This window comes from Tinamus guttatus, unplaced genomic scaffold, assembly GCF_059628265.1.
Source record: "Tinamus guttatus ecotype Peru unplaced genomic scaffold, ASM5962826v1 Tinamus_guttatus_pri_ptg000123l, whole genome shotgun sequence".
In the NCBI taxonomy this organism is placed as follows: Eukaryota; Metazoa; Chordata; class Aves; order Tinamiformes; family Tinamidae; genus Tinamus; species Tinamus guttatus.
This window is the reverse complement of record NW_028288657.1, coordinates 973,056-996,807: the sequence shown is the minus strand read 5'-3', so window position 1 is coordinate 996,807 and position 23,752 is coordinate 973,056. Positions and strand designations below refer to the sequence as shown.

General features: G+C 53.6%; 1 protein-coding gene across 1 annotated transcript; it reads right to left on the bottom strand.

The window, feature by feature from the left end:
* Window positions 1–329: 329 nt before the first annotated feature.
* LOXL2 (lysyl oxidase like 2) lies at window positions 330–22,432 on the bottom strand. The gene is made up of 13 exons (XM_088521421.1): window positions 22,069–22,432; window positions 20,950–21,125; window positions 12,663–12,874; window positions 8,890–9,112; window positions 7,816–7,999; window positions 6,460–6,611; window positions 6,192–6,359; window positions 5,183–5,348; window positions 4,755–4,998; window positions 3,172–3,287; window positions 2,683–2,819; window positions 1,853–1,964; window positions 330–470 (listed from the first exon to the last, which is right to left on the bottom strand). Exons 1-13 carry the CDS (start codon window positions 22,430–22,432, stop codon window positions 391–393), a joined length of 2,334 nt encoding a protein of 777 aa, XP_088377547.1. The 3' UTR covers window positions 330–390.
* Window positions 22,433–23,752: the final 1,320 nt, after the last annotated feature.

The following is a 23,752-nucleotide window of genomic DNA, read 5'->3' as shown; positions in this document are numbered from 1 at the left end:
CTTGAAGAAAGTGAATGGTAAAGACATATTGAGGTTGCTGGTACCCAAACAAAGCCAAACGTCCTGCAGCCTGGACCTACATGCGGGAATAAAGGCGGCGCTGCAAAGTGAAGGGAGGAATCGCTACGGCGGAGGCTGGAACGGTGACGACCTGGAGCCGAGCAGAGCTGAGCCTGCCCCAAGCTGCCTCAGGAGCAGGGCCTTGAGTTACGAGAGACACACGGTGGTCCGAGCACCTACAAGTGGAGGGAAGGCATCTTTGGAAAATAATTTACCTTGCTAATTTGGCGCTTTGATTGTTTGCTTGATTCTGTTGTTGTGCAGTGGTTAAGGAGATCACAACGCAGGAAACCTCGCTTCGTTAAATAGTGGGAGGGAGGCCACGCCGCTCTATCGGGTGGACACCTTGTTATTTGTGAGTCCGCTGAAGTGGTCGAACTTCTGCTCCGTCTCCTCGCTGAAGGAGCCACCTGGGGAGGTGACAGAGCCCGCGTCAGCGTCGCGGCGGCACAGAGCGAGGGTTAGCACGAGCTAACGCGAGTGTTAATGAAAAATGGCATAACGGGATGAGCCGAGAGGCCGCAGGAGTCCTGGGTACGGGAGCAGGCGCTCCTTGATCTCCCTGCTAAGCCATAAAAGTTACCGTGTTTACCACCAGCGACACTGAAACGGTTTCGCCCTCGGCACGATGGTGGTAGGTGGGTTCTGTTACTCTGCTCTTAACCAGGACCCTGCCCTTACTTGGTGGGGAGACCATAAAAGCTAAACACAGTGTGTTTGAAGGAGGGTTATTTTCTAGGTCGGCTAGAGCGTCAGTCCAGCGCTCGCTCATCCAACTGAAGCGGGTTTGGCGCTCCTGAACTAGGTCACAAAGCTCTAGCGTGACACATAAGACAAGTATTTTTTTGAGAAAAGCAACAAGCTAATGAGAAAAAGCAGTGGTTACGTGGACCTTTTTTTTTCAGGAAAAACACTTCTTGAAGAACTTCAGCCAGGTCTGGAGATTGTCCTTATGGCTTTAACAGCAGCTATCTACCTACATCCTAATAATTTATTTTCCTTATTGAAAATAGTTCCTCTTCAAAAACCCCAAATGTATTCTCATTTTAAACTGCTCCTGACAATTGACTGTTAAACATGAGTCTTGGCTTTGAAAGCTCTAAGGCAAAGTAACCCAGATAAGATTTAGATATATTCAAGAAAATAATAATTCAGCTGTTTTCCGTCCTATCCAAGTAACAGCAGAGCCCTTTAATTTCTGGCTTGAGCAGAGGGCTCTTCTGCAGAGGTCTGCTTTGCATATCACTATCCTTGTCTGCTTTTCAAGGAAAGAGAAGAAGCTTTTGGGCCTTAAGAGGTCGCTCCCAGGTTGGTCATAAGTCGTGTGTGAGAGCTCGAGGCTTGGTGCCTGCCTGGACTTGACTCAGGCACCCAAAAAAGCTCTGGGATTGCACTGGAAAAGCTCTAGTGGTGCCTGACACCAGGGGAAAGGCTCTGTTCTTGCAGAACACGAGCTGCACGGCTGGAACACCCGTCGCCCCCGCTCTGCCCTGCCTGACCCAGAGGGATTCCTCCCGGGTCGTGCTCGGAGGCTCCTTCACCGCTGCGTTGCGCTTGCGGCCGCGGCAGCACCCGCTGCGTTAAGCGACGAGCCGGTCCGCGACCCACGCAGCACCGGCACAGCAGCCCTCGCGCCCTCCAGCAGCCAAATCTGCCCCTCTTTTCCAAGTGCATGCAAAGTGGGAGACAGCATCAAAGCAGCTCGTTCCCAGAGGCCCCGGATTCCTCGGGGAAACGCGGCGGTTGGATCCGTGCGCAGGCTGTGGCTGCCCCAGGCAGTCGGTTCTCTCACCTATGTGGCAGCTGTACATCCAGATGCGCTGCCCGTCGTACCGGCACCTGCATTTCATCACGTTGTTGGAATAGTCGGATTCAGCAACTTCGTAGTTTGGGTTGATGACGACCTTGGGGATGATGGAGAAACACCATGGGGAGTTACTTAAAAGGGGACTGGAGATGCCACTTACGAGGCAGACACAGTGTTTCACTTGCATTAGGAAAAAAGCCCTTTGCAAGTAGGCAGGAGCTACTTGATTGAAGCTAAATCATGATGGCACCTTTCCTCCCATTAAAAAAACTTACCTACATTTCACAAGATAGCAGAGAAGATGAAAATAATTCTCCTTCCTCTCACTCTCTGCTGTTTAGGTGGCGGTTTCTAGAAGCAGAGAATTCCCCCCGCGCCTCCCCTTTGCACAGACTGTAGCACAGTCCTGATTTCTCAAGCAAACAGCCCAAGAGCAACACTGATTAATCCCCGAGTGAAGGCAGCATTGCTACAAACAGCTAAAACGCTTAGGACCAGCCAAGAGCAGGATGCTGTGCACGTATATAATGGAACGTGTAATGTGTTATTAGTACTAGCTGCACCTGCATTCCTTAAGGCTCTCGTGTTTGAACTGTGGTTATTGGCCATGAATTTGCACTCGAGGAAGTATGATATCTGGTAACACGTTGTTGTCCTGTTAGGTAATCATTTATCCACTAGGGATCCAGGGACTCTAACCCCTTTATAAGCAGTGGTTTATGGCACAGATAAACCAGTTGGCTGCATTCCTGCCGACCCGAGCAGCTAAGGGAAGAGCAATGGCCGTGTCTCGTGGCCTCTGCTTGCTCCCTCACCTGGAAGAGGTAGTCGCCGGGCGGGATGTCGGTGATGTCGATCCACTGGCAGTCGATGTCGTGGCGGTACACGTCCCAGCACCCGACCGTGATGCCTTGCTCCCCAAAGTTGGCACATTCGTACTGTTTTTGCACATCTGAATAAGAAGAGCCACAAGCACAAAGTATGAGATCCTCAGCAAGCAGGGCTGGTGAGTTCCCGTGTGGGTGACACCTCAGGGGACGGACAAGCTGTGCCCCTGCTCCCATGGGCAGGAGCGGCTCAGCGTGACAGCTCTGCCTGCCACAACACCCTGGTTAAATGCACGGGAATTGCTGCTGTCTATCACATCTCACTACCCAGCTGCAAGCGTGGAAATTCCTCACTTTATAGGGAATAGAAAATACACCCAGGCTTCCAAAGCAGCTCGCAGGAATAGTGTCCCTGAGTGCTGTCACCTGCATGGGGACAACACTGAGTTGCCAGCACGGAGGCCGCGGTGAACGTACCTGCTTCGCACTCCGTGTCCTCCAGGCAGAAGCTGGCCTTGTGCCCCTCGGCTATCTTGGTGCCGTTGAGGTTCAGGAGGTCGTAGTGGGTGAAAACCTCCATGCTGTGGTAATGCCTGCGGGACACAGCGGGACAGGCGGGTTTAGGAAATCGGCCGCCACTTGGGGTGGCCAGAGCACAAGGACTTGGATTCCAGCAGCCCAGACCTTGCTCCAGCCCTCGGATGTGGCACCATCACCCCCGCTGCCTTCATGCTGGCTCCCAGCCTGGGTATTTGCTTGGATAGCAGGTCCTGGAGAGCGCCCTGCTCCCGCCTGTGTGCAGCTACAGCAGCGTTTGGTACCAGCACGGGAAGGGAGGAATCAAGGCAGCATTTCCGTGACTTTGTCATCTTCCAATAAATATTTCATCTGCTCTTTAACAACAGGTGCAAATCAGCAGGAGTTACCTGGACTAGCAACCTGGCTGGAGGAAGAGCTGTTTTTTTTTCTTTTCTTTTAAGATGCAGAATGCAAATTTATTGGCAAAAAAAGCACCATCAGATGGATCAGCCTCTCTGTAAAAATAATCGTGGCTTAAAAACTTCCGACAGCCACGATTGCTGCCCTGCTCCACACAGGTATCTGCAGATAAAGGCAGGCGGGGGGCAGGAATTTCTCCCTCCGGAGAGCAGGTTTCTTTCTACCTCCCACTGCCTTTTTCCTAACCCAAAAATAAATTGCCGCCTGCCAGAAGTTAATCACTTCTCACTCCCTGCAAAGGGTCTTTCCCATTTTTGCTCTGCTTCCACATCAAAAACCTACTGAACAGAAGCTCCCAGCGATGGGGTGAGTGGTGAGGAGGGAAGTGACTTTGGCTTTGAAACTGTCTAATTTGGCTGCCTGCGATGAAAGTTGAGTCTGACTCAGATTCTGAAATATGTCTGAATCATTAGAGGAGGTGTTTACATTCTGATGTTTACAGACTGGAAAGATTGAAGAGGAATTGAGTTCATCCTCCTCCGTACAAACAGCATCCAGCCTGGAGCACACAGATGGCTCCTGGCCCCTTCCCAGTGCTCTCCCCGTCTCACCTCGCTTGAGCAGTTGCTCCCAGTGCCCTCCTTTTCAACCAGCCGGCTAAATCCTTGCGGGACCACACGCTCCCAAAGCCCCTTCCCTCCCCGGTTTACTTTGGCTGAAGCCGTTAGCTACCCCCTGAAAAAGAAGGTATTTTGGGGGTTAACTCTGCAATCTGCCAAAAATAAACACAGAACCAGCTCCCAGCTGCCTGGGCTGTAAGTGGAGCTGAGATGCGCTGTAGAAAGATGCAGGGTTGATGGTGGGTTCCCAAGTCCCTCCCCAGGTGAGGGGGGTCGCATCAGTCCTATGCACATGGGGACAACATGGCCATGTTCATCCATGGAATCATTATGGCTGGAAAAGACCTTCCAGATCGAGTCCAACGGTAAGCCCTTCAACCATCCACGCATCCATCCAATCCACACATCCACGCGTGCATCCGTCCATGCATTCCATCCATGCATTCCATCCATGCATTCCATCCATGCATTCCATCCATGCATCCGTGCGCTGGTGCCCACCTGTGGCAGTCGTGCCAGACCCAGGCGTGGCGGCCGTTCTTGGGGCGGAAATCGGACTGCCCGTTGTTGTGGATCTGGGAGGAGAAGCGCAGCAGGCGCCGGTAGCCCGACGTGAGGGACGTGTTGGCGGCCGAGCTGGCCAGGCAGTTCTCCTCGAGCGCGCACTGCAGCATGAACATGGGCCGGTCCTCCAGGTAGGCCGTCTGCTCCACCAGCTCCGCGTTGAGCACCAGGTCCGGGGCGGCTGCCAGCGGGAGGGAAGGGTTCACATGGACCGATGGCCAGCAAAAAACACCCCAAAGAGAGGGGGGTTTGCAGAGAGGGAGGCCATCGTGCCGCGCTTGTGACCCGTCCTCGGCATGGGCCACTCCATTCCTCCTGCGCGCCACTTTGGGCACTATTGCCCAGAGGAAACGGGAGGTACTCACTCTCCGAGCAGGACACGCCGGCACCAAAACGGCCGCCTCCGCGGGGGCAGGAGACGTCGGCCCCGTCGTGGCGGCAGTGTGCCAGCGACATCTCCGTCCCCGAGCACTTGACGCCGCTCATGACCACGCTGTCGGCAGTGATGTCTCCGTGCCAGTACCAGGTTTCCTGGCCAGAAGGGCAGAAAGAGGCATTTCACACACCGGGAGCCGGCTCCTAGGGGAACATTCCTGCCCGTGGGACTTGTGTTCATGCTCCGGAGCAGACTGAGGCACCAGCCTGTGCTACCAAGGAAAAGCATCCTGCCAAGGGTGCCGGTACCCGTGTTAACCCTTGTTAATCCTGCACTGCTCACACCGGACTGGTGTAGGTCAGGCCTTTAGGGGAGATGCCCAGCAACTAAACCGGATTGGCCCTGTGACGGACAACAGGGAACGGACTCTGCTGTCTCTGCAACTCCAGGAGGCCTCATGCTCAAAAATGAGACTCGAGCCCTGAATACGTGGGGGATTTGGAAGCCCACAAAGTGCCAAGGTAGCCCACTAACACCCTGACAAAGCTGCAGAGTGTGGGAGAAGGGACGGGAAGGAGGAAAAAAAAAAAATACTCTCCTCTCTGTGCGCTAGTGTGCCCAGTGACATTTCCAGGAAAAGCAAACCCATCTGTGCCGCCGCTCGCAGCGCAACAGGCTGTTTGTTAGCGCCGCTGCCGCTCTCCCCGCGCACGCACACAGGCTGCCCTGTTCTGCACAGAGCAGCTTTATGCTCGCGGGCACACGCATAAGGGCCTTTTCTGTTCCCAACACCCGGCTGAAGGAAAAAACGTCTTGTCCCTCGCCGGGCTCGGGGCTGTGTCAATAGAGCCGGGCGGCTGGACGGGCCGTGGCGCTCGGTTGCGCGCGCTGCCCGGCCGGAGCGGCCGCAGGGCCCGCGTGGGCGCAGGAGGGAGCTCCTTGGCCGGCCTGTAACCCCCCGGTTCCCCGCGCGGCCCCGCGCGCTCCGCCGTGCCCACCTGGAAGGCATGGCTGGCGAAGCCCAGGCCCAGCTGCCGACACACCACCATGGCCTCCACGGTGCTCCAGCCCTCGCTGCACACCGTGCCCCAGCGCAGCGTCCCGTTGCGCTCGGCCAGCACCTCCACGCGGCCCTCGTAGGGGTTGCGCCCGCCGCTCAGGCGCAGCTGCGGGCGAAGGAGCACACGGGTCAGCAGCCGCCCCAAGGGGCTCGCGGGGGACATCGGGCACGCGGCACCCACGGCCTCGTCTGCCCAGGAGCCTCACCTGGTTCTGGAAACCCATCGCCGGGACGTTGCATCTCACGGCGGCGTCTTCCTCGTGGTTGCAGCCCTGCGACTCCGTGTTGAACTTGCAGTCCGTGACCGACTTCTCAAAGCCTGTGCAGTCAATCTCGTTCAGATGAATTGGACCCATACCTTGAAGAAAGAGCAAAAACAAGGAAACGGCCTTTAATTTCTGCCTATACTGCTGTGCATACACTGTGCATACTGCACAAGAGGCAAAGAAATATCTGATAACAGTTTATTAATACCCTGCAGACATCTCATTATCTTTTAGCATTCAAAATGCTGAAAAAAATCCCATGTTTTCTTGCAAAAAATAGAAATTACAAGATTATTAGCGTTATTAACTTTACCATTAAGAAATTCTTTCCAGTAGTCTCTGGGACTCAAACACACCAGCAAGCAAGAAAAAAGCCAAGTTTCCACTGTTGCATCATTTACAAACCTCAGCTGCAGGGATTTTCAAATTATGACCTTTTGGCTGGCTCTGTATGGCAGGAATCTGCTCTCGATCAAGGCCTGACATTGAAACGGGACACACGTGTTCAGTGGGACAGCGCAGGGAAACCCACGTGCGGATGCGTACGGCCGAGAGCGGCCTCAAGGCTGGGCACATCTCAAACGCTGGGCACAGCGAGCACGGATGCAGGGATGTGCTGGTCTAGAGAAATGTCCCCCTTTCATTTAGATCCACAACGTGGGTTTCAGTCTGGTGACATTTTCCTTAGGGATTGTGGCCATGGGAGCAAGGCCTGTGGGCCAGGAGGAGGCTTGAGTGGAAGTTTGTTAGGCTGAGGGATTAACAGTTGCCATTTACCAGGGTTTGGCATTGCAACCAGCTGCCAAACACAGGAAATCCAAACCAAAACCAGGCTATAAACTGTCCAAATGGCCCTTCTATTTACTACTTACTACCTAAGCTAAATTAATGTTTTGGACTTAAATTGGAGAGAGTTTGAAAACTGGATGCAGACCCTTTTTTTGCCAGGAACCTTCTAGTAATGCATTACACCACAATGCACATCTAGAAAACTTTTAAATTGGAGAATCTGAGTGCAGAGGACGTGATAGCAAACAAGTAACTGCTCTAACAGCTGTTTGGGGGGAAGGAAGGTTAAACTCATCATCATTAGACAACTTCCAGTGAAGACCGAACATCTGCCCAAGTCGTCCTAGTTCAGCCTCAAGCTCCTGGACTGAAGAGACCCAATAAGAGCAGAGAATAAATCCCGGGTCCCCAAACACACAACCCAGTCCCAGCACGTTCGCTGCCCCAAATCACGAAGGGTTTTTCAGAGGGGGACAAGGCACCAAGAGGCCCCGTTGCGGCGCTCACCTTGCCCGAGCCTGGCTCCCGTTATGGCCTCCTTGGCGCTGCCGAAGCCCAGCTCCCGGCACACCACGCTCGCCGACACCAGGTTCCAGTTGTCGTCGCACACCGTCCCCCACTCGCCGTTTTTCAGCACCTCGACTCGCCCTTCGCCCGTGTTGGCACCTCCTTTCAGCCTCACCAGCGGCTGCTGCAGGACGCGGAGGGAAGCGACGTTACCGCTCGGGCACCGGCCTGGAGAGCACGTCCTGCAAACAGGGGTGCTCCAGCCAGGCAAAAACCCCTCTGCCCTCTGCAATCATCACTGGCAGAATGAGTGAAAATGCAGAGCTGGGTGGCAGGTTCAGCTCCATTATTATATTTCTATTTTATTATGATTCTGCTGGTCACTACTGCTTCTCTACAGCTTTTCCCTGGCCGGCAGCCACGGCTGCATCCAGGCTGTGCTGGGAGCTGTCCCTTGGGAATGGGAACGCAGCACGGCTTGTGCGGCCGCGCGGGGCAGGGACATTCCCTGCCGAAGCTGGAAGCGTGCACAGTTCTGCAGCAGGGTTACACGAAGGCCGTCCAAAGACTACATGAAGGCTCAAGGAATTACGTGGCAGCTCGCATGGATCACAAGATGCGTTAGGATTTACAGGACCTTTCGCCTCCGAGACCAAGACCCGGCGAGCTCTCGTGCACAGAAAGGACTGCACTCCAGCAAACAGGACCCCAGTTGAAATCATCTTTGCTGCACGCTAAATCTTAGCATTTTAATGCTAGTACTCAGGCCTCTCTTTGCTAGACTAAGCAAACAGCCTCTTCAGCCTTTCCTGCAGTTTTCCCAGCCTCTTGGGGCATTTCTTTGGGACGTTTCTCTGCAGAATGCACAGAAATAGTAGAAATACCAGCCTCCTTCCATTGCACCGCTGCAGGAGACACAGCCCAGCAGTGTTTAAGTAGCAGCGAAGCCCAGCAGTAGCTGCACGTGCATTCAACGGGCTTGAGCAAAACAGCCCAAATAGAAATGCGACAAACGGATTTTTTTTGCCCCAAATCTGAGCTTTGCCTCCTTGCCAGGGCAAGCTCCCCCCTCACCTCCTGCCTGAAGGCTTTTCGGAAGCCGCTGTGGCTGCTGGGGGCGAAGGCCCGGCCGGGGACGCAGCTGACCACGGCCGGCATCCCGTTGTCGCAGGTCGCGTTCTTCTCCGCGTCCACGTTGAGGTGGTTGCCCAGTTTGCAGCTGGAGACGTGGGCCTCGTTGCCGCTGCAGTCCATGGAGTAGGCCCAGTAGTGCTGCTTCCTTCTGCTGGCAAACATCCTTTGGGGAATCAAAGAGAGAAGTGAGCAAAATCCCCCAGAGAGTGGTCAAGAGGGGAGAGCCCGTCCTGTACACAAGCTCTGTTCTTGCCAGAGCCCATCAGCAGCGATGGGAGGCTGGGAGGAAGCCCCGGGTCTCCCGATTCCCCAGCGCTGCAGCGTTAAGAACCGTGTGCCCGAAGCCCTTCCCGAGAGCGCGAGCGATTCCCCCGGGATCCGGCTTGGCTGCCGCTCCTCCTTCCTGCTCCCAAGCCGGAGCGCCTGCTTGGAGCTGCTCCAGTGACTAAGGGGGAAGGGGCGCACACGATAAACTGGAAAGAAAATAATCCGACTTCATCGTCAAGCTGCCAGACAACCGCACTGGAGCTAAATTAATGAAAAGGAAACAGAAATGCGTGCCTGGGTGTTGGGGAAGACTTTCCTCTGCCCTTGTGCTGGCCAAGCCTCGCGCCACGCTCCGGCTCATCCACACTCCTGTGCCTTGCAGCCACAAACTGGTCCTCAATGGAACCAAGTTGAGGGTCAAGTACAACCAGGTCTGAGCTAGAGCTGATTCTGCAGCACGTAATGGGGAGCAAACACCCCTGGGAAGGACGAGGACGCGGCAGGTCCAGCCCTGAGCTCCAGCTCGTGGAGCAGCCAACCTGTCCATCCCGGTGGCAAAATGCTGCCCATTGAATCCCATATCCGTCAAGTTGGAGCTGTCAGGAACTCTCTATCAGTGGAAAGTAACGGGGATGGGATGAGAGGAATTAAAGATGAAGAAAAATGAGTGAGGATGCAGGCAGGAGGAGTCTCAGCCCCCTCTCATGGAGAACGTCGGGTTCTGGGGAGCTGCTCGATCCCTGCAGCGGGGCCTCCTCACACGAGTGTCCGGAGCGCCGGGAGCGCCGCGCGCGGCGGGAAGCGCAGCGGGAAGCGCGGCCTGCGCGGAGCCGCTGCGAGGGGGATGCCTTGCACGAGCAGTGACCTCATCCCGGAACGCTCCGCAGGCATCAGCATCTGGTTGACATTAACAGCCCTGGGTAGGCTAAGAAGAGTCCCAGAAAAGCCCTCCTCCTTTCCCACATGATGTCTCCAGACAGAAATGCAGTAAAACCTTGTTGGATTTTTAACACAAAGTGTGCACCCCCCCTCTCTGAGCTGGGCCTGAGCCAAGAGCAGTTCTGCTCAGAGGCATCCGTCAGAACCTGAGGGCTTTTTGCTGATCAGGACTGATGGATCTTCACCATATCGGCTCTTGGAGAGACGCAGCTTAAGCACAGGGCCTTGGAGAAGGGTCTCAAGGTCCAGCTAAGCAGCCTTGCTAGGGTAAATCATTGCGCATTTACATTGGGAAAACACATCCGTGCCACCCTGGGGAATTCCCTTTGGGCACGTGGACATGCATGCATCCATGCATCCATCCATGCATGCATCATAGCTGGTGCTAGGGGAAGATGCAGGAGCTGCAGAGTCCGAGCGCTCGTGGCTGGAGCTGCAGGGAGCCCTAAGGAGGCACCAGGCCCCTCTGTGCCTGGGCAGCCCGGGGAGACCCGCGCTCCGCGCGCGGCCGAGCGGGGCTTTGCAGGGGGAATCAGCCAGCAGCGCTTATATAAGAGCAGCTTTGAAGAGCGAACAAGAGCATGGAAACAGCTCTGAGCTGCTGCGTTTCCTAACATAAATCGTGCTGTCAACTGCCGAGTCTAAGTTACGCTCCGGATAAAGCCCTGGCGCGGGGCCAGCAATGAACTAAGTTGTTTTCTTTCGAGCGGGATCCATCTGCAAACCATTTGGTGCCGCAGCGCAGCCCAAGAGCGGGCACCTCTGTGCATGAATCCGCAGCGTGGGGACGGGGAACGCGGCTACGGAAGGGGCACGAGAGCCCACGGGGAGCTACAAGGCTGCCCCTCGGACCGAGTTGTGCTTGGGAGAGGTGCACACACAAGCTCAAACTCTCCTCCCTCCAGTAAAATGACATCCTGTCTCGTTCCGGCCTGGGAAAATTTCCACGTGTTTTCCAGAGCACCGAGGAACGTGGAGCTCGAGGGCAGCGGTGGGGGAGGCACCGTGACACCGGGGCACCCCGGGGACACCCGGCTTTGGCGCGGACACCCGGTGAGCGCGGTGCTGCCCAAGGGGCTGGCGGCGCCGCTGCCTCTCGGGCTCCGGAGTTTTTCCATCCTCCCTGCGCTGCTCTGAGATACAGGACAATCACCAAGTACCCTTTCACTCGAGGCAGATGGCTCCAGCTGCACAAGTTAATGCTTTTCTTGGAAACACCACAGCTGAGGAGGAAGCAGCAGTATCTACTTTGGCTTCCGAGGGGTAGTTTATTCTGCCTTCTTGCTCTGATGCACGGATGGGAATCTCAGAGCCGGGTTTGCGGGAGATGTGCTGCATGGATGGATGGATGGGGCAACGCTCCTCTAATGGGCATCCAGGGCAAGCTCTGAGCCTCCCTGGTAGCAATTATTAGGTCAGGGCTCGTCTCCGTGGGATGCCTGAAGACAGAATTCCAGTTCGGTTATTTATTTTATATTCTTTGTGCTGCTAAGTGGCTTTCCACTATTCCAACCTAAGGACCTCTTCAATTGATCACAATCTCACTAATGAAAGGAATGAAACACAGCCAGTTGGTTGCAAGGGGAGCTTTCCAAAATAGCAATTGCAGGGGCCAAAAGGAGCAGGCAGGAAAACCACAACCCCTCCCTGGAGGATTCAGTTCTCCCCCGACCAGTTGACACTTTTCCACTCTGTAGGTTGCACAGTACAGAAACAAGACAGATTTTAACCTAAACTATTTTGCATCTGCTCTAGGGTGTTGTTTCTAGGGAAACGTGTAGGAAGAAACACGTCTGAGCCGAAGGCTGGTGACAGAAAGCTGAAACAATGACGGCAGAAAGACCAGAGCTCCTGGCTCTTCAGAAACATCAGGAGAGCAGCTTTAACGTGCATGAGCTGCACGAACCCCCAAAAGACACGGTGTTCTCCCCAGGGAGAAGTTTCCTTCATTTAATGATTATTTTTCATGTGTTTTCAGAATATATCAGACTGATGCCACAGCTGGCGCTCTGCAGAGAGCTGGGGTAACCACCTAGAATCGCCTGCAGCTCACGAGTTTATGGGCCATGGAGGCAGTTTGGGCACATCCATACACCCCGCACACCCCACGGAACCAAAGCCCTCCCTGGTGAAGGAAATGACTATTCACTGCTAGAAAAAAAATAAATATATATGTGTATATATATATGTCTATATATATATTTCTCAGGCTGAATGTCCCCATCTCCTACTACAGACCTACCCAATGTTAAAATTGATATTGCACTTATTAAAATGGATACTGTGCCTTCATCCAGAAGGTGAGGATGAAGCCGTTCCCCTGCCTGCACAGGGAAATGCTTGACATTTCAAATATTTACACAGAAGGAAAATGTGATCTGAAGGAATGAAGCTGTTGACGGAGGCTTTTCTACCTTAAGGTCTCCAGGGTCATTTGACAATTTGCATTTTCGAACAAGGCCCCGAGTGTTCAAAGCAACATGCCTTGCACAAAGCCCTGCTCTTACTTGTAGACCTTGGCGTTGTATTTCCTCTCGCTCGGGAAGCCGAACATGCCGCAGACCACGCGGGAGTTTTTCATGGTCCAGTGCTTGTCACAGATCTGCTTCCAGGTGCCCCCTTCCTTCACCTCCACGTAACCTTCGGTGACGGGCACCCGCTTGCGGTAGGTGGCCAGGATGGCGCGGATCCGGATGTCCTCCACCTGGATGTTCATGTTCTGCGAGCAAAGACAGACAGAGGATGGGGCTTGCAAGGGGACCGGGTGACTTTGCTTGGAGATGGGGAGCAGAAATCAGGACACCGGGGTTAGGGCTGGACAGAGAGAGGGAGCAAGAGCAGCTCTTTAGAAAAAGTCCCAGCAGGGAGGTGAGGAAACCCTTCCTCCTGCAACAGACTGTGTTCTTCCTCATTAAAAAAGCAGCATTATTTAACAAGTCACTATGCAACCTATGTCCTTGTTGCTTAAATCCACTGAAAGGGTTTCAGGCCTCGGTCTCAGCTATTAGGGCAGTGAACGAAGAGCAGTTTGGGTCGCTTGGCACCGAAACGGGGCTCGTCTCACCCAGGCATCCCCGGGACCGTTGAATGGATTTCGCATTTGGAGCCTACGTGAGGACGCGGCGCAAACAAACCTTGCAGGGAGCCGAGCCCAGAGCAAAGGCGGACTGGAAAATATCTGCTGTGGCAAGCAATTACAAAAGAGCTACTGAAAATTTTGTAACTTGCTTCCAAGAGAGCTTTTCTAGGCAAAAATATATAGAGCCACGTGGTTTCCCCGGCAGTTACATCAGAACAGAGGAATTCTCCCCTCTCCTCCCTCAAATTCAATCACTTGGAAAAGGGAAAGAAGCCCAGAGCTTTAAAGACACACGGGCCTCTGCGGAGCACTCCGAGCGGTGGCAGGGAAGGGTGTTAAAGTTTGGGAGGTCACACGGGGATTTGCAGAGCCCTGCAGAGACGTGGCACATCCCGTCCCCAGACACGTCACCGACGCTGCCACAACCCAAGACCCAACTGAAATCCAGTGCAAACTCCAACGGAGCGGTCAGAGCCGGCGCGATCCCGAGGACACTCCAGGCACCGGTGCGGGGCTCCCACGACTCTTCTCTTCCCCAGAAACGCTGACAAAGAAACCCTGCTCCCACCCGGCACTCTGCACGAATCCAACCCTTACGTCCTACTTTTTTGTCTGTATTTGCCAAGAAAAAAAAAATGAGCAAGCTAGCAAGAAATAAGTTATCATTCCGTTCCCTCGAGGGTACTTCAATCTTCAGATAGTTATAGCAGACCAGCACACACTGACATTTTCATGATCTGCCTGAGAACAAAACCAACCCACATCCACTCCCCTTTCTGCTTGCAGAGAAAAGGGCTAGAGCAGAGTTATTGATACAGAAACTCAAGGGTTTGTGCTGAGAAGAAACAGCAAAATGTCTGTGAGAAGAACCCAAAGGACTGTGGACCTTGGCTTTAGAGGGGGTGATTATAGAACAAAGGAGTCAAAAACAGGATAACATAAAAAAAGGATAATGTGGGTTTCCCAAAGAGAAGGGATCCCTCAAAGCTTTCTCACAGTTGCCCTTTGCCGATTGCTGTCACTGCATGGGGGGCTGCTCAATGACACAAATACAGGCAGAAAAGTTTTACCTTCCACAGTGCAGAGTGGCAGGGTAATGATAAAACCAGGCATAAAAATCAGAAATAACAACATTTAATAGCTGAAGCAGACTTTTTGTTTAAATTGCCCTGCCTGTAGTTTGTGTGCACATGGAGAGAAATGCCTGCAACCAGCCCTCGTGTCAGCAGGAAGAGTTTCCTGCCCGAAAGGCTCTGCTTGCTCTCACTGACTGCACGCAGAAGCAACAGGGCACAGACCCGGGACTCGCTCCTCCATGCAACCAACTGCCCCGTGCAAAAAGCAGCGCTGGGAATTCCCACCCGTGCAGCACGGGGGGAGGATGAACCCCCCAGAGCTGGTGCTCGTGACGGTCCTGCCCTTCCGAGGCAGCTTTGTGCAATTTCCACCCGTTTAGGCCAGAGCTGTGGGGATGTGGGTGCCAGCCACCCCATTGCTTCTTTCTTTTCTTAAAACTCCAAATCTTGGAGTTCAGCTGCAAGCCTAATTCAGACCTGGATCTCCAACCTCTCCTTTGCTTTTGAAACGATCCCACCCGCATATTTGAGGCTGAATCAGCTCTTGCCTTTATATCCTGCTCTCCAGAAGGCTCCGTGCTCAGGAAGGCTCGTGCTGGCGAGCGGGTCCCGCTCCACCAAAAATACCAGCCTGGTTCCTCTGGCTGCAGCTTTGCTTTCACTGGGGACTTGTGTACGTCCAGCTCAGATTAGCTCCATTGAGGATACAAGCATGCAACAACAAGAAATCCTAAGAATTTTTTCTCCTGCTCAAGTTAAATCTCCTGAGCCCTGAGAGGTGTGAAGAAACCACAAGGCAAGACAGAGAAACAAGCAGGGTATGGGCAGCAGGGAGGAAAACACAGTGGGGCTGCAGAGACATCCACAGCTCCGGCGTCCACATCAACTTGCTGCTCCCCAGAGCCACCTGCCTGCACAGAGCGACACACAAACGAGGCCGAAGCTGAAATAACTTTGTGGTCTGGGCACGACGAGCCCCTGCTCAGCCCCACACAGCGATCCCAGCCCTGCAAACTCGCAGCCCCGGCTCCTCCGTTGGCTCAGGCCTCTCGCTCGAGTCTCCCTTTCTCCCTTCCCCTCAGCAGCGCTGAGGCCGCCTCACCTCATCTCACTGATGAGGCTGCTGCAGCAAGGGCTGCACTTCTGCATTTGTCCAAGTCCTGCCACAGCAGATATGCGATTTTGGTTGGGACTCCCTGCATTATTACTACAATAAAAAATACTGAGAAAATGGAAGAAAAGAAAAAAAAAAGAGTCAAACTGTCCTGGGTTGGGGTGATATTCTTCCCCTTGCGGCTCCCTCCTGCCTCCTCGCATCCAGGACCCACACTGCATTTCCCTGCTGACGCGCTCCGGAGCCGGACACAAAAGGCCACGGCGAGCCAGCACCATGTCTGGAGTTACGAAACCCACGGATCTCGGCGTCGGAAAGCTGGGGCCTGCCTGGGGACGGCAGAGAGAAAGGGGGTTGGTTTTGAGCTTTCACAAAGGGCTTCCTGGCTCCGGGAGCTTTTGCAGGAGCCTCGGCAGCTTTTGTTTCCACCCTCTGGAGCAGCCGCTTCCCCGTGGCCTCGGAGCTGATTGCAAAAACGGACCCAGCTTTCGGAACAGGCCTTCACCTTTCGTCATCTGTTTCGCGTTGATGGATGATGGTGGCCGTGACGGGACCGCTTGTGTCCTCTGAAGAGACTCGCTGTGATCTGGAAACAGCCCCGCGGGGCAGCGAGGCAGAGGGGAGATCCCGTTCCTGGAAATCCGAGGGCTGCTCCGTGTCTGCAGCACCGGCGGGATGCAGCAACGGGGCCTCCCTTTCTGAGGAGGAGCTCCAGGAAAGACGTTCCCTTTAGGATGTGCTCCCGTTAGGACGTGCTCCCTTTAGGACACACACTCGGAGGGGGCATTAGCTAGGAAAGCCCGTGGGACAGAGAGATCCAAGAGCTGTGGCTAAAGATCCCAAGGGACGTTGTGGTACCCTTGGCCACCTGCAAGAAACCTGCACGATACAGTCGGAGCCTCCTTGAGCCTGGCACAACCAGACCCTTTGGGCCACGGGGCTTTGAAGGGAGATTCTTCAGCTCCACACAGGCCCCGAAGGGGAAGGACAGGAATAGCCGCCCATCCCGGGATGTTTAGCCAGGCCCCAGTCTGCCCGCAGTCTCGTCTCAGGTACCAGAGCTATTTGGGAACACCAACTTTGATATATTTAGAGCACGTCCTATTTGAAGCGCGTGTGTGCGCGCACACAGAGGAAGAGGGTGGACAGCAAATATTTTGTGAAGGATGTTTTGTGGGATAAGTTAAAAGACTTGAGTTAAAAGACACCATGCATTTAGCAGAGGAATATGCTAAAAGTAGGAGCTAGTTGCTGTGGCCTCAGCGCTGCTGGCCGAGGCGGCGGCGCAGTCGCAGGTGGGCTCGCGCGGTGTTTGCACAGCGCAAAGTGGCTGCACGCCCTGTTTGAGGAGCAGGGTCTGCATTCCCGCTGCCGGCTCTGCGGACGCTCATTAAATCGTTCCCATCTCGGAGGCGCCGGCATCCGGCAAAGCCTTAGGAAAACACTGGGGACTGTGCACACATTTCCTCTGCAGCCGCGGCTCCGTGCGGAGGAGCCTGGGGTCAGCGGGAATGATGTCCAGCAGCTCTGTGGGATCCCACCCTGCGCCTCGTCCCGTGCGCCGCGCTGCATCAGCAGGAGCAGGACTGCAGCTCAGAGGCAGCACGAGCAGCTTCTGCTCCCTCCTTTCATGCATTTCAGTGTGCTTTGAGGTGAGTTAGCTCCCGGTCCTGCACCTTGGCAGCTCCCCTGCTTCATCTGCTGATCAGCTAAGGCATTTATGGGGGCAGGAGCTCCCATGGGTGCCTGCCACGTGCTCATCGGTCTCTGGTTAAAGCAGCAGGTTCCATTTGTCATGCCTCACAGAGCTTGGTATCTTGCCGGTCCATGTACATTTTTAGGAGTCATTGCCTGTCCCTCTCACACTCAACAGTAGGGCCAGCAAGCAGAGAGCTTCCCTGTTCCCAGATACGCTCCAAGCCCTTCAAAGCAAGGCCCTGCTCTCTCCATTAGCTCTCTAAAACGCCTCTATGCCATTACAGCCCCCATGCAAACCAAGCAAATACTGCTTTTCTTGCTTAGAAAAGGTGAGAAACCTCTGGTGTTTGCACAGCCCCTGAGCAAAAGGGAATGGGCTAATCCCGCCAGGCAGCGGCCCATGAAGGGGCTGCCCTGCCACGCGCATTCATCTCCCTCCAAGAAATAATCCTCCCCACAAAGCCCAGGGCTAAAAGCCGCGCGGGCTGCAGAAAACATCAGGCAAAAATGATGGGAGTTTCTTTGCCCTTTAGCAAGAGACTGATGGATTTCAGAGCTGCCCTAACCCCCGTCCTGCTAGCAGAGTTAACCTCCTCCTGCCTGATTTCTGTCTTCCCACCACTAAGTCATCAGGCGCCCCAGGCTGCAGCCTTTCAACCTGGCACCGTCTGGCGCAGGAGCAAGGGGGTCAAGGCCCCTTCCCATGGGAGCAGGGATCGGAAAGGCACAGGGACAGGAGGAGATGTGATGTAACCCCCAAGCCGTGAGCTGTGCCGGGAAGAGGCCTGTCTGAGCACACACGCGTGAGCCAAGCGGTTTATGGTGCTGGAAAAACTTCATCCTATACTGCTTATCTACAGCATTTCCAAACTGGGAAATAGAGGTATGCACATCGTCCAGTAAAAATAAACTCTGCTCGAGGGGTATCATGTTCCTTTTGAAAGAGTGTGAACTCTCTGCCTGTCGGATTTTAGGAAGCAAGGCCAGGCTGAGTGAATGTCAATTTGCACAGCCCCTCGGAGCTGCTGAAATGAAGTCAGATGTTTTCTTATACCTGCTGGCTTTGAGCATTAAATCCTGGCAGCACTCGGCAGGCCCAGAGAATCTAGCACTGAAGGGTCTTTAAGCCACTTTCTAAGTGATGCATGTAAGATGCTCTGCCTGTCCTCAGCAATAGGAAGGCAGAGAGCTCTCTATTAGGGGAAATCTAGGCGGAACGGCACGTCTTGGCAGTGCATTAACCGGGCTGCACGAAGCAGGCGTCGCGCTGGGCGCTGCAGCGGGGATGCGGGACAAGGTGCTGCTCCCGCTGCAGGTTACAGCCCGGCACCCCAGTGTGCTCCCAGGGCAGCACTTGCTGCTGGTGGCCTTGCTGGCTGTAAAATCCATCAGGTCCATTCGGGAATTGTCACTAATCACTGTGGGAATGTGGCTTTAAAAGGTGCAATTTGGTGTATAAGCTTTGTGAATCATTTTAAACCGGGTCTATTCTGAGTAAAGTCTGGGTTTAGAAGCACTGTAGGGGCGGACTGAAATGTCTCCCTTTGGAAATCTCAGTGGGAGATTTGTACTGCTTCAGCTTCGTCAGTTTAATAGCTGAAGCCAGTGGAACTGGTGGAGAAACCTAACCACAGCATTGCTATTCAGTAAAAAATTCCAGGCCACTCAATCCTTGATCTCATTCCAATGAGAAAACATCAGTCGGACAAGCTGTGGGCTACCCAGAAGCTTACAAATCCATGATGTTTCCTCTGGTGAATGCGAAGTATGACATCCACAATTCCCAGGCATGCCGAGAGGGCGAAGGCTTTCAGCTCGCTTTCACACAAGCCTTTTGACCCCCCTGTTTTGATGACCCTCCGAGCAACCCTTCTCATCATCTTTGACCCGAACTATGTCACACCAGCTGCTAATGAGATAAGGCAGGATTAGGAAGAGGAGGAAAGTTGAGCGAAGGGGAGGCTAGAAGCATTTGACAGCTAGCTGTGACCGAAAAATACTCCACAATGGCATTTTAAAAATTTACAGCACCTTTAGCCTTAACCCTGCTGCAATAAAACTAGTAGAAAGAAAGAAGCTTTCAGCTCCTGTTTACCTTCAAGGTACAGAAGAATAAGCTGTTGGGCTCTGTAAAAGTAGAGGCAACCGCATGGTCCTGTCCAAGTGATTCGGAAGCCCCAAATGGCAATGGGGCAGGGAGGGCAATGCCATGGGGATGCTTTCATCCATACCCAGCTCCCAAGAGCTGCCAGGACACGAGGAATACAGCTCATCCCTCACTGTCTCCAGGGCTGCTGGTGACTCATGCTCCTGCCCTGCGAACGGCTGCAATCTCCTGATTCACTTTGCTCTTCGTACACCACGTCTGGACGCCCACACAGCGTCAGCACCAGCTAGCCCTCAATTTCCCAATGTGCTCGATTCATTAGGCAAACTCCGGTGCTGAGCTAACGGAAAAGCAGAGCCCTCCGAAGCGTTCATGATTCATATCTGAAGCATCTCCGAGTTCCGTGTCCCCTGTCTAGACTAAAGCATCGTTTCTTCCAGCCCTCAGCCCTGAGGTCTCGCGGTGGCCGCGGGGAAGCCGGCACCTGCCAAAGCCGGCGCTGCTGCTCCGCGATGTCGCCCCGCGGCCGCACAAGGGGAGCATTGACCCAGGCAGGGCTCTTCCCAACGCCTCATCGGGGTGATGAAGGACACGCAAAGATCCTTTACAAGCTGCTGGCTATGGGGTAGCTACTTGAATAATTTTGCTTTCAGGATCCTTTGTATCAGGTCGTGAACAAAGCCAGCGTTCAGCCGTGGAAACCACACTGCGGTGTGCGATACAGCCTGCATTCCCTTGCTGCTTAAAATAAGACTGCTCTGTGGTTAGCGGGTAGGATCTTCTGGTGAAATTTTAACCAAGGGCAACCACTGAATTTGCACAGTGAAACACCATCGCATCCGAAACAAGGGAGATTTTAGCCGAGTCACCACAAATACTTTCCACCTGAAAGCTGAAGGAACAAACACATTTTTTCCTCTGAAGGCTTCAAGCACAGCGTCTTTCCGTCTAGCATTCCCCCTGGATCCCGACTCTGCTGCAATCCAGCAGGTCTGGCTGGAAAGCGACTCCAGCACCTCCAGCTCCTGCCGTTTCCCCAGGAGGCCGAATCCTCGTCCGGTAGTTTGAGCTCCCAGCGCGGAGCCTTTCCCCAGTGACCACATTCCCCTTTGTCCCGTTGCAATGACTCATTTCCAGCCTATCCCCCATTCCCTTGGATATTCCCACTGAGGTATCACAGCCATTTCACACCACTCGGCTAAACTCTGCAGAAGTCTCTTTATGTCTTCCCTATAAATCTATCCGTTTCAGCCGTGATTCGCCTCCAAATCCAACCCTAGTTGCTGGCCCAGAACTTCTCAAATTGCTTCCTGCACCCAAGGGAAAGCATCCGGGGAAACAGAAGGCAGTAATTCCCTACTAGAAAACCAACAAAAACACCTCGGTCTTAGGTCTACAAATGCCAGCTACGTTCTGATTGTCCAAATTCACTCTTCAAAATATTAAACCAGTTTTCAATTCTGCTAATTTGTTGTGAAAAAGTGATGCATTTTCTCCTTACTGATTCCCATGCTATAAAAAAAAAAAAAAAAAAAAACCTTTACATTTTTACTAGATAAATAATGCTGTGAAAAACTGAAATTCAGATCCGAAAGTCTTGTCTTTAGCCAGCATCTAAAGGTGTTGTGAGGAGTTTCTTTTAACCACAGTGCACAGCTGAGCTAACTCTCTCGGCTTGCCCGCTCCTGGGTTAGCTGCTTGTGATTTTAACCGCATTTACCTCTATTTGGTTGAGCAGCGAGTTGTCGAACTTGAAGCCGGGGATCCTCTTTTCGCTGCAGACCACCCCGACGTCCTCCGTGTGCTTGCAGTCCGTCACCCCCCAGCCGTTGGACGTGCAGGCTGCCAGGGTGCTCTCCTTGCCGCTGCAGTGCACGTTGTCCATCCAAATTCTCCCTGAAGAGCAAAGAAAGCAAAACGGAGATTCGCAGGGATCCCGATTACGCTGATAACTGGTAGCAAAGCCATGGTGCTGTTGGCCTAATTAATTGCTTCCCTTTGCGTCTTTGTAGGGTAACGTGTTTTGGGTGCAGAGGGCTGCCTGGCCTTCAGATCCGTCGCTCCAAGAACACTTGGAGCTGTTTCCCTTGGCTGCGGCGGCTCATACGAGCGATGTTAACGCGTGGGGTTGGTTAATCACCCAGCCATGGATTAACCTGGCCAGCCCTTCCCGGGCTCCCCAGCCGGCAGGGCAGCAGGAACGGCTGCCAAGGCCGGCTCTGCCGCTGGGGAGGACGCGATTCCCCACGCGGGGAGCACTCACTCCCGTTAAACCCCGCGCCAGCGTTCCTGATTCGTTTTCAAGCGTCACAGCCTCCAGAAATCTCCTCCTCTACCCCAAGCGCCAAAATCCACAGCCTGGGACAACATTCAAGGTTTCACGTTTCAGTCGAGTCAACGTTAAGGTCTGCTTGCTCTTTTATGGGCAGTTTTATAGGTGTGAGCACTAACGAGCGGTGCTAAGTAACAGAAAAGCAACACATTTACTCCTGCTGTAGTGGAATTAATCAGTCGTGGGTTACATCAGCAGCGCGCCAGTCTAATCTCTGAAGAAAAATTCCCGGTAGGAAAACATTTAACCAACAGCAGATCAAGACAGACAATTAAATGCATCTACTGAGGTCAGGAAGTACATGCTCCCACAGAGCTATTCCACACAAGGCAATATGACTTCAACTATTCAGCGCTACCTGTAGCAAACATTCAGCTTTCCAAGTCTTTGTTCAACACACGTTTGGGCACAGGATGTGCTGAGGTATCGCCTGTGCTCACCCACATGACTGTCACGGACAATTTCACGGGCCAGGAAAGCAAGGACATCCCTGTGGCGTTCCCTTACCTTCTCCTTTGCCGTACTTGGAGCTCGGCAGCCAGGACACGGCCTCCACGTAGCCCAGCTCCCGGCAGACCACGTGCGCCGCGTGGATGGAGAAGTCGTCGTCGCACACCGTGCCCCACTCGCCGCCGTAGAACACCTCCACGCGCCCCTCGTTGTGCTTCCTCTTCTGCCCCGCCAGCCGCAGCTGGATCCTGGGCACGTTGGCGGGGCGCTGCGGGGCCTGGTACACCTGCGGCGGCGGCTCGGGGTAGCCGGGGAGGTAGGGCCAGTGTTCGTACTGGGCAAGGCCCAGCGGGCTCAGGGAGGCCAGGAAGAACAGCGCCATGAAACAGTGGTTGTGGTCAAAACCCGGGGATCTTTCCATTTCCAGTGCTCACAGTTCTCAGAGCCGAACCCTCTGCTAGCAGCTGGTCAGTGCAGGTAGGTGCTGTGTCCTGCAATGGGAAGAAGGTTTGGGTCAGCCTTGGTAGCGACACGCGCTTCTTACCTCTTGCTTCAGCAGACGATAAAGCTATGGAAGAGACCGCGTCCAATGCTGCCTGTAGAAAGACAAGGCCAAGTAAACTATATTTTGTGGAGTGGAAGAACAAACTAAACAAAAAACAATACCCACAAAAACCATTTGCAAGTTGGGCCAACTTGCCAAGCAGTTTTGCCTGGAAAGTATTTCTTTCCAGGGCAAATCTCCACCGGTCGCAAGTGCCAGCAGCAGGATTTTCCTGCTCCCCTGAAAATCCAGTAGTCCAGGGCCTCTTTGGCCAACAGAGGTTCCAGTCCTACCAGGACAGGGCTGAACCTCGTTTCTCCCGCTCTGACAAGGGAGCCAAATTCCTTATGTAAACAATGCAAAAGCCAAAGGAAAAGGAAACGTCTTCTAATGTGGCCAGAAACAGGGTAGATGTGGAAGTCCATTGTCCCGGGATGCTGGTGGGTTCCCAGCCCGTGGAGTGGTCAGGTTGCACGTGGTGGGGTGGAGCTGAATAGTTTCCAAATGAAGCAATGCCAGAGCGCAGCGGGAAAAAGCTCCCCGGCTCTTTAAAGCTCTTTAAAAGTCCATTATTTCCTGGCAACCACCAAAGGGGAGGTGGGAAGAGAGATTTGGCTCTGAAAACAGATGTCTAGAAGCAAAAATCCTCCAGTATTTTTGCTAGGTCTTAGCTATCCTGAAGAAGCGGCGAGACGATGACATACATGCATGAAGGCAAGTAGTGAAATGCATTGAGCAGCTTTTTAAGGTAGAGAAGAGCTGCATCAAACCCCAGGCGATTCATCTGAAATGCAGGAGACGGCGGGTCAAAGCACAGCTCTGATGTCCATGTGCTGCACGCATGAAACAGAAGCCTGTGCGTTAAGAGTCTACCATTGCTATGTCACTTACAGGAAAAGTAAGGTGAGATTCAACGGGAGATCAAACTACACCAAGGTAGGAAAGAAGAAAAATATGGGCAGAAGTAAAAATAAAAAGGTTCCAAGGAGCCAGGAGGAGCCAAGGACTCTCCCAGCAGTTTCACCAGGTGGAGATTTGGAGGTTTTCATGAAGCACTAAGAAATCCTAGCATGAAAACAAGAGTATTTTTAGAAAATCTGCAGGTCAAAGAGTTGGAGGGAAGAGAGGAAGGAGGTCTGGTTGCTTTCGCTAGGCTGCTCTGTAAAAATTAAAGGCTCCTGAGCAAAGACAAATTCA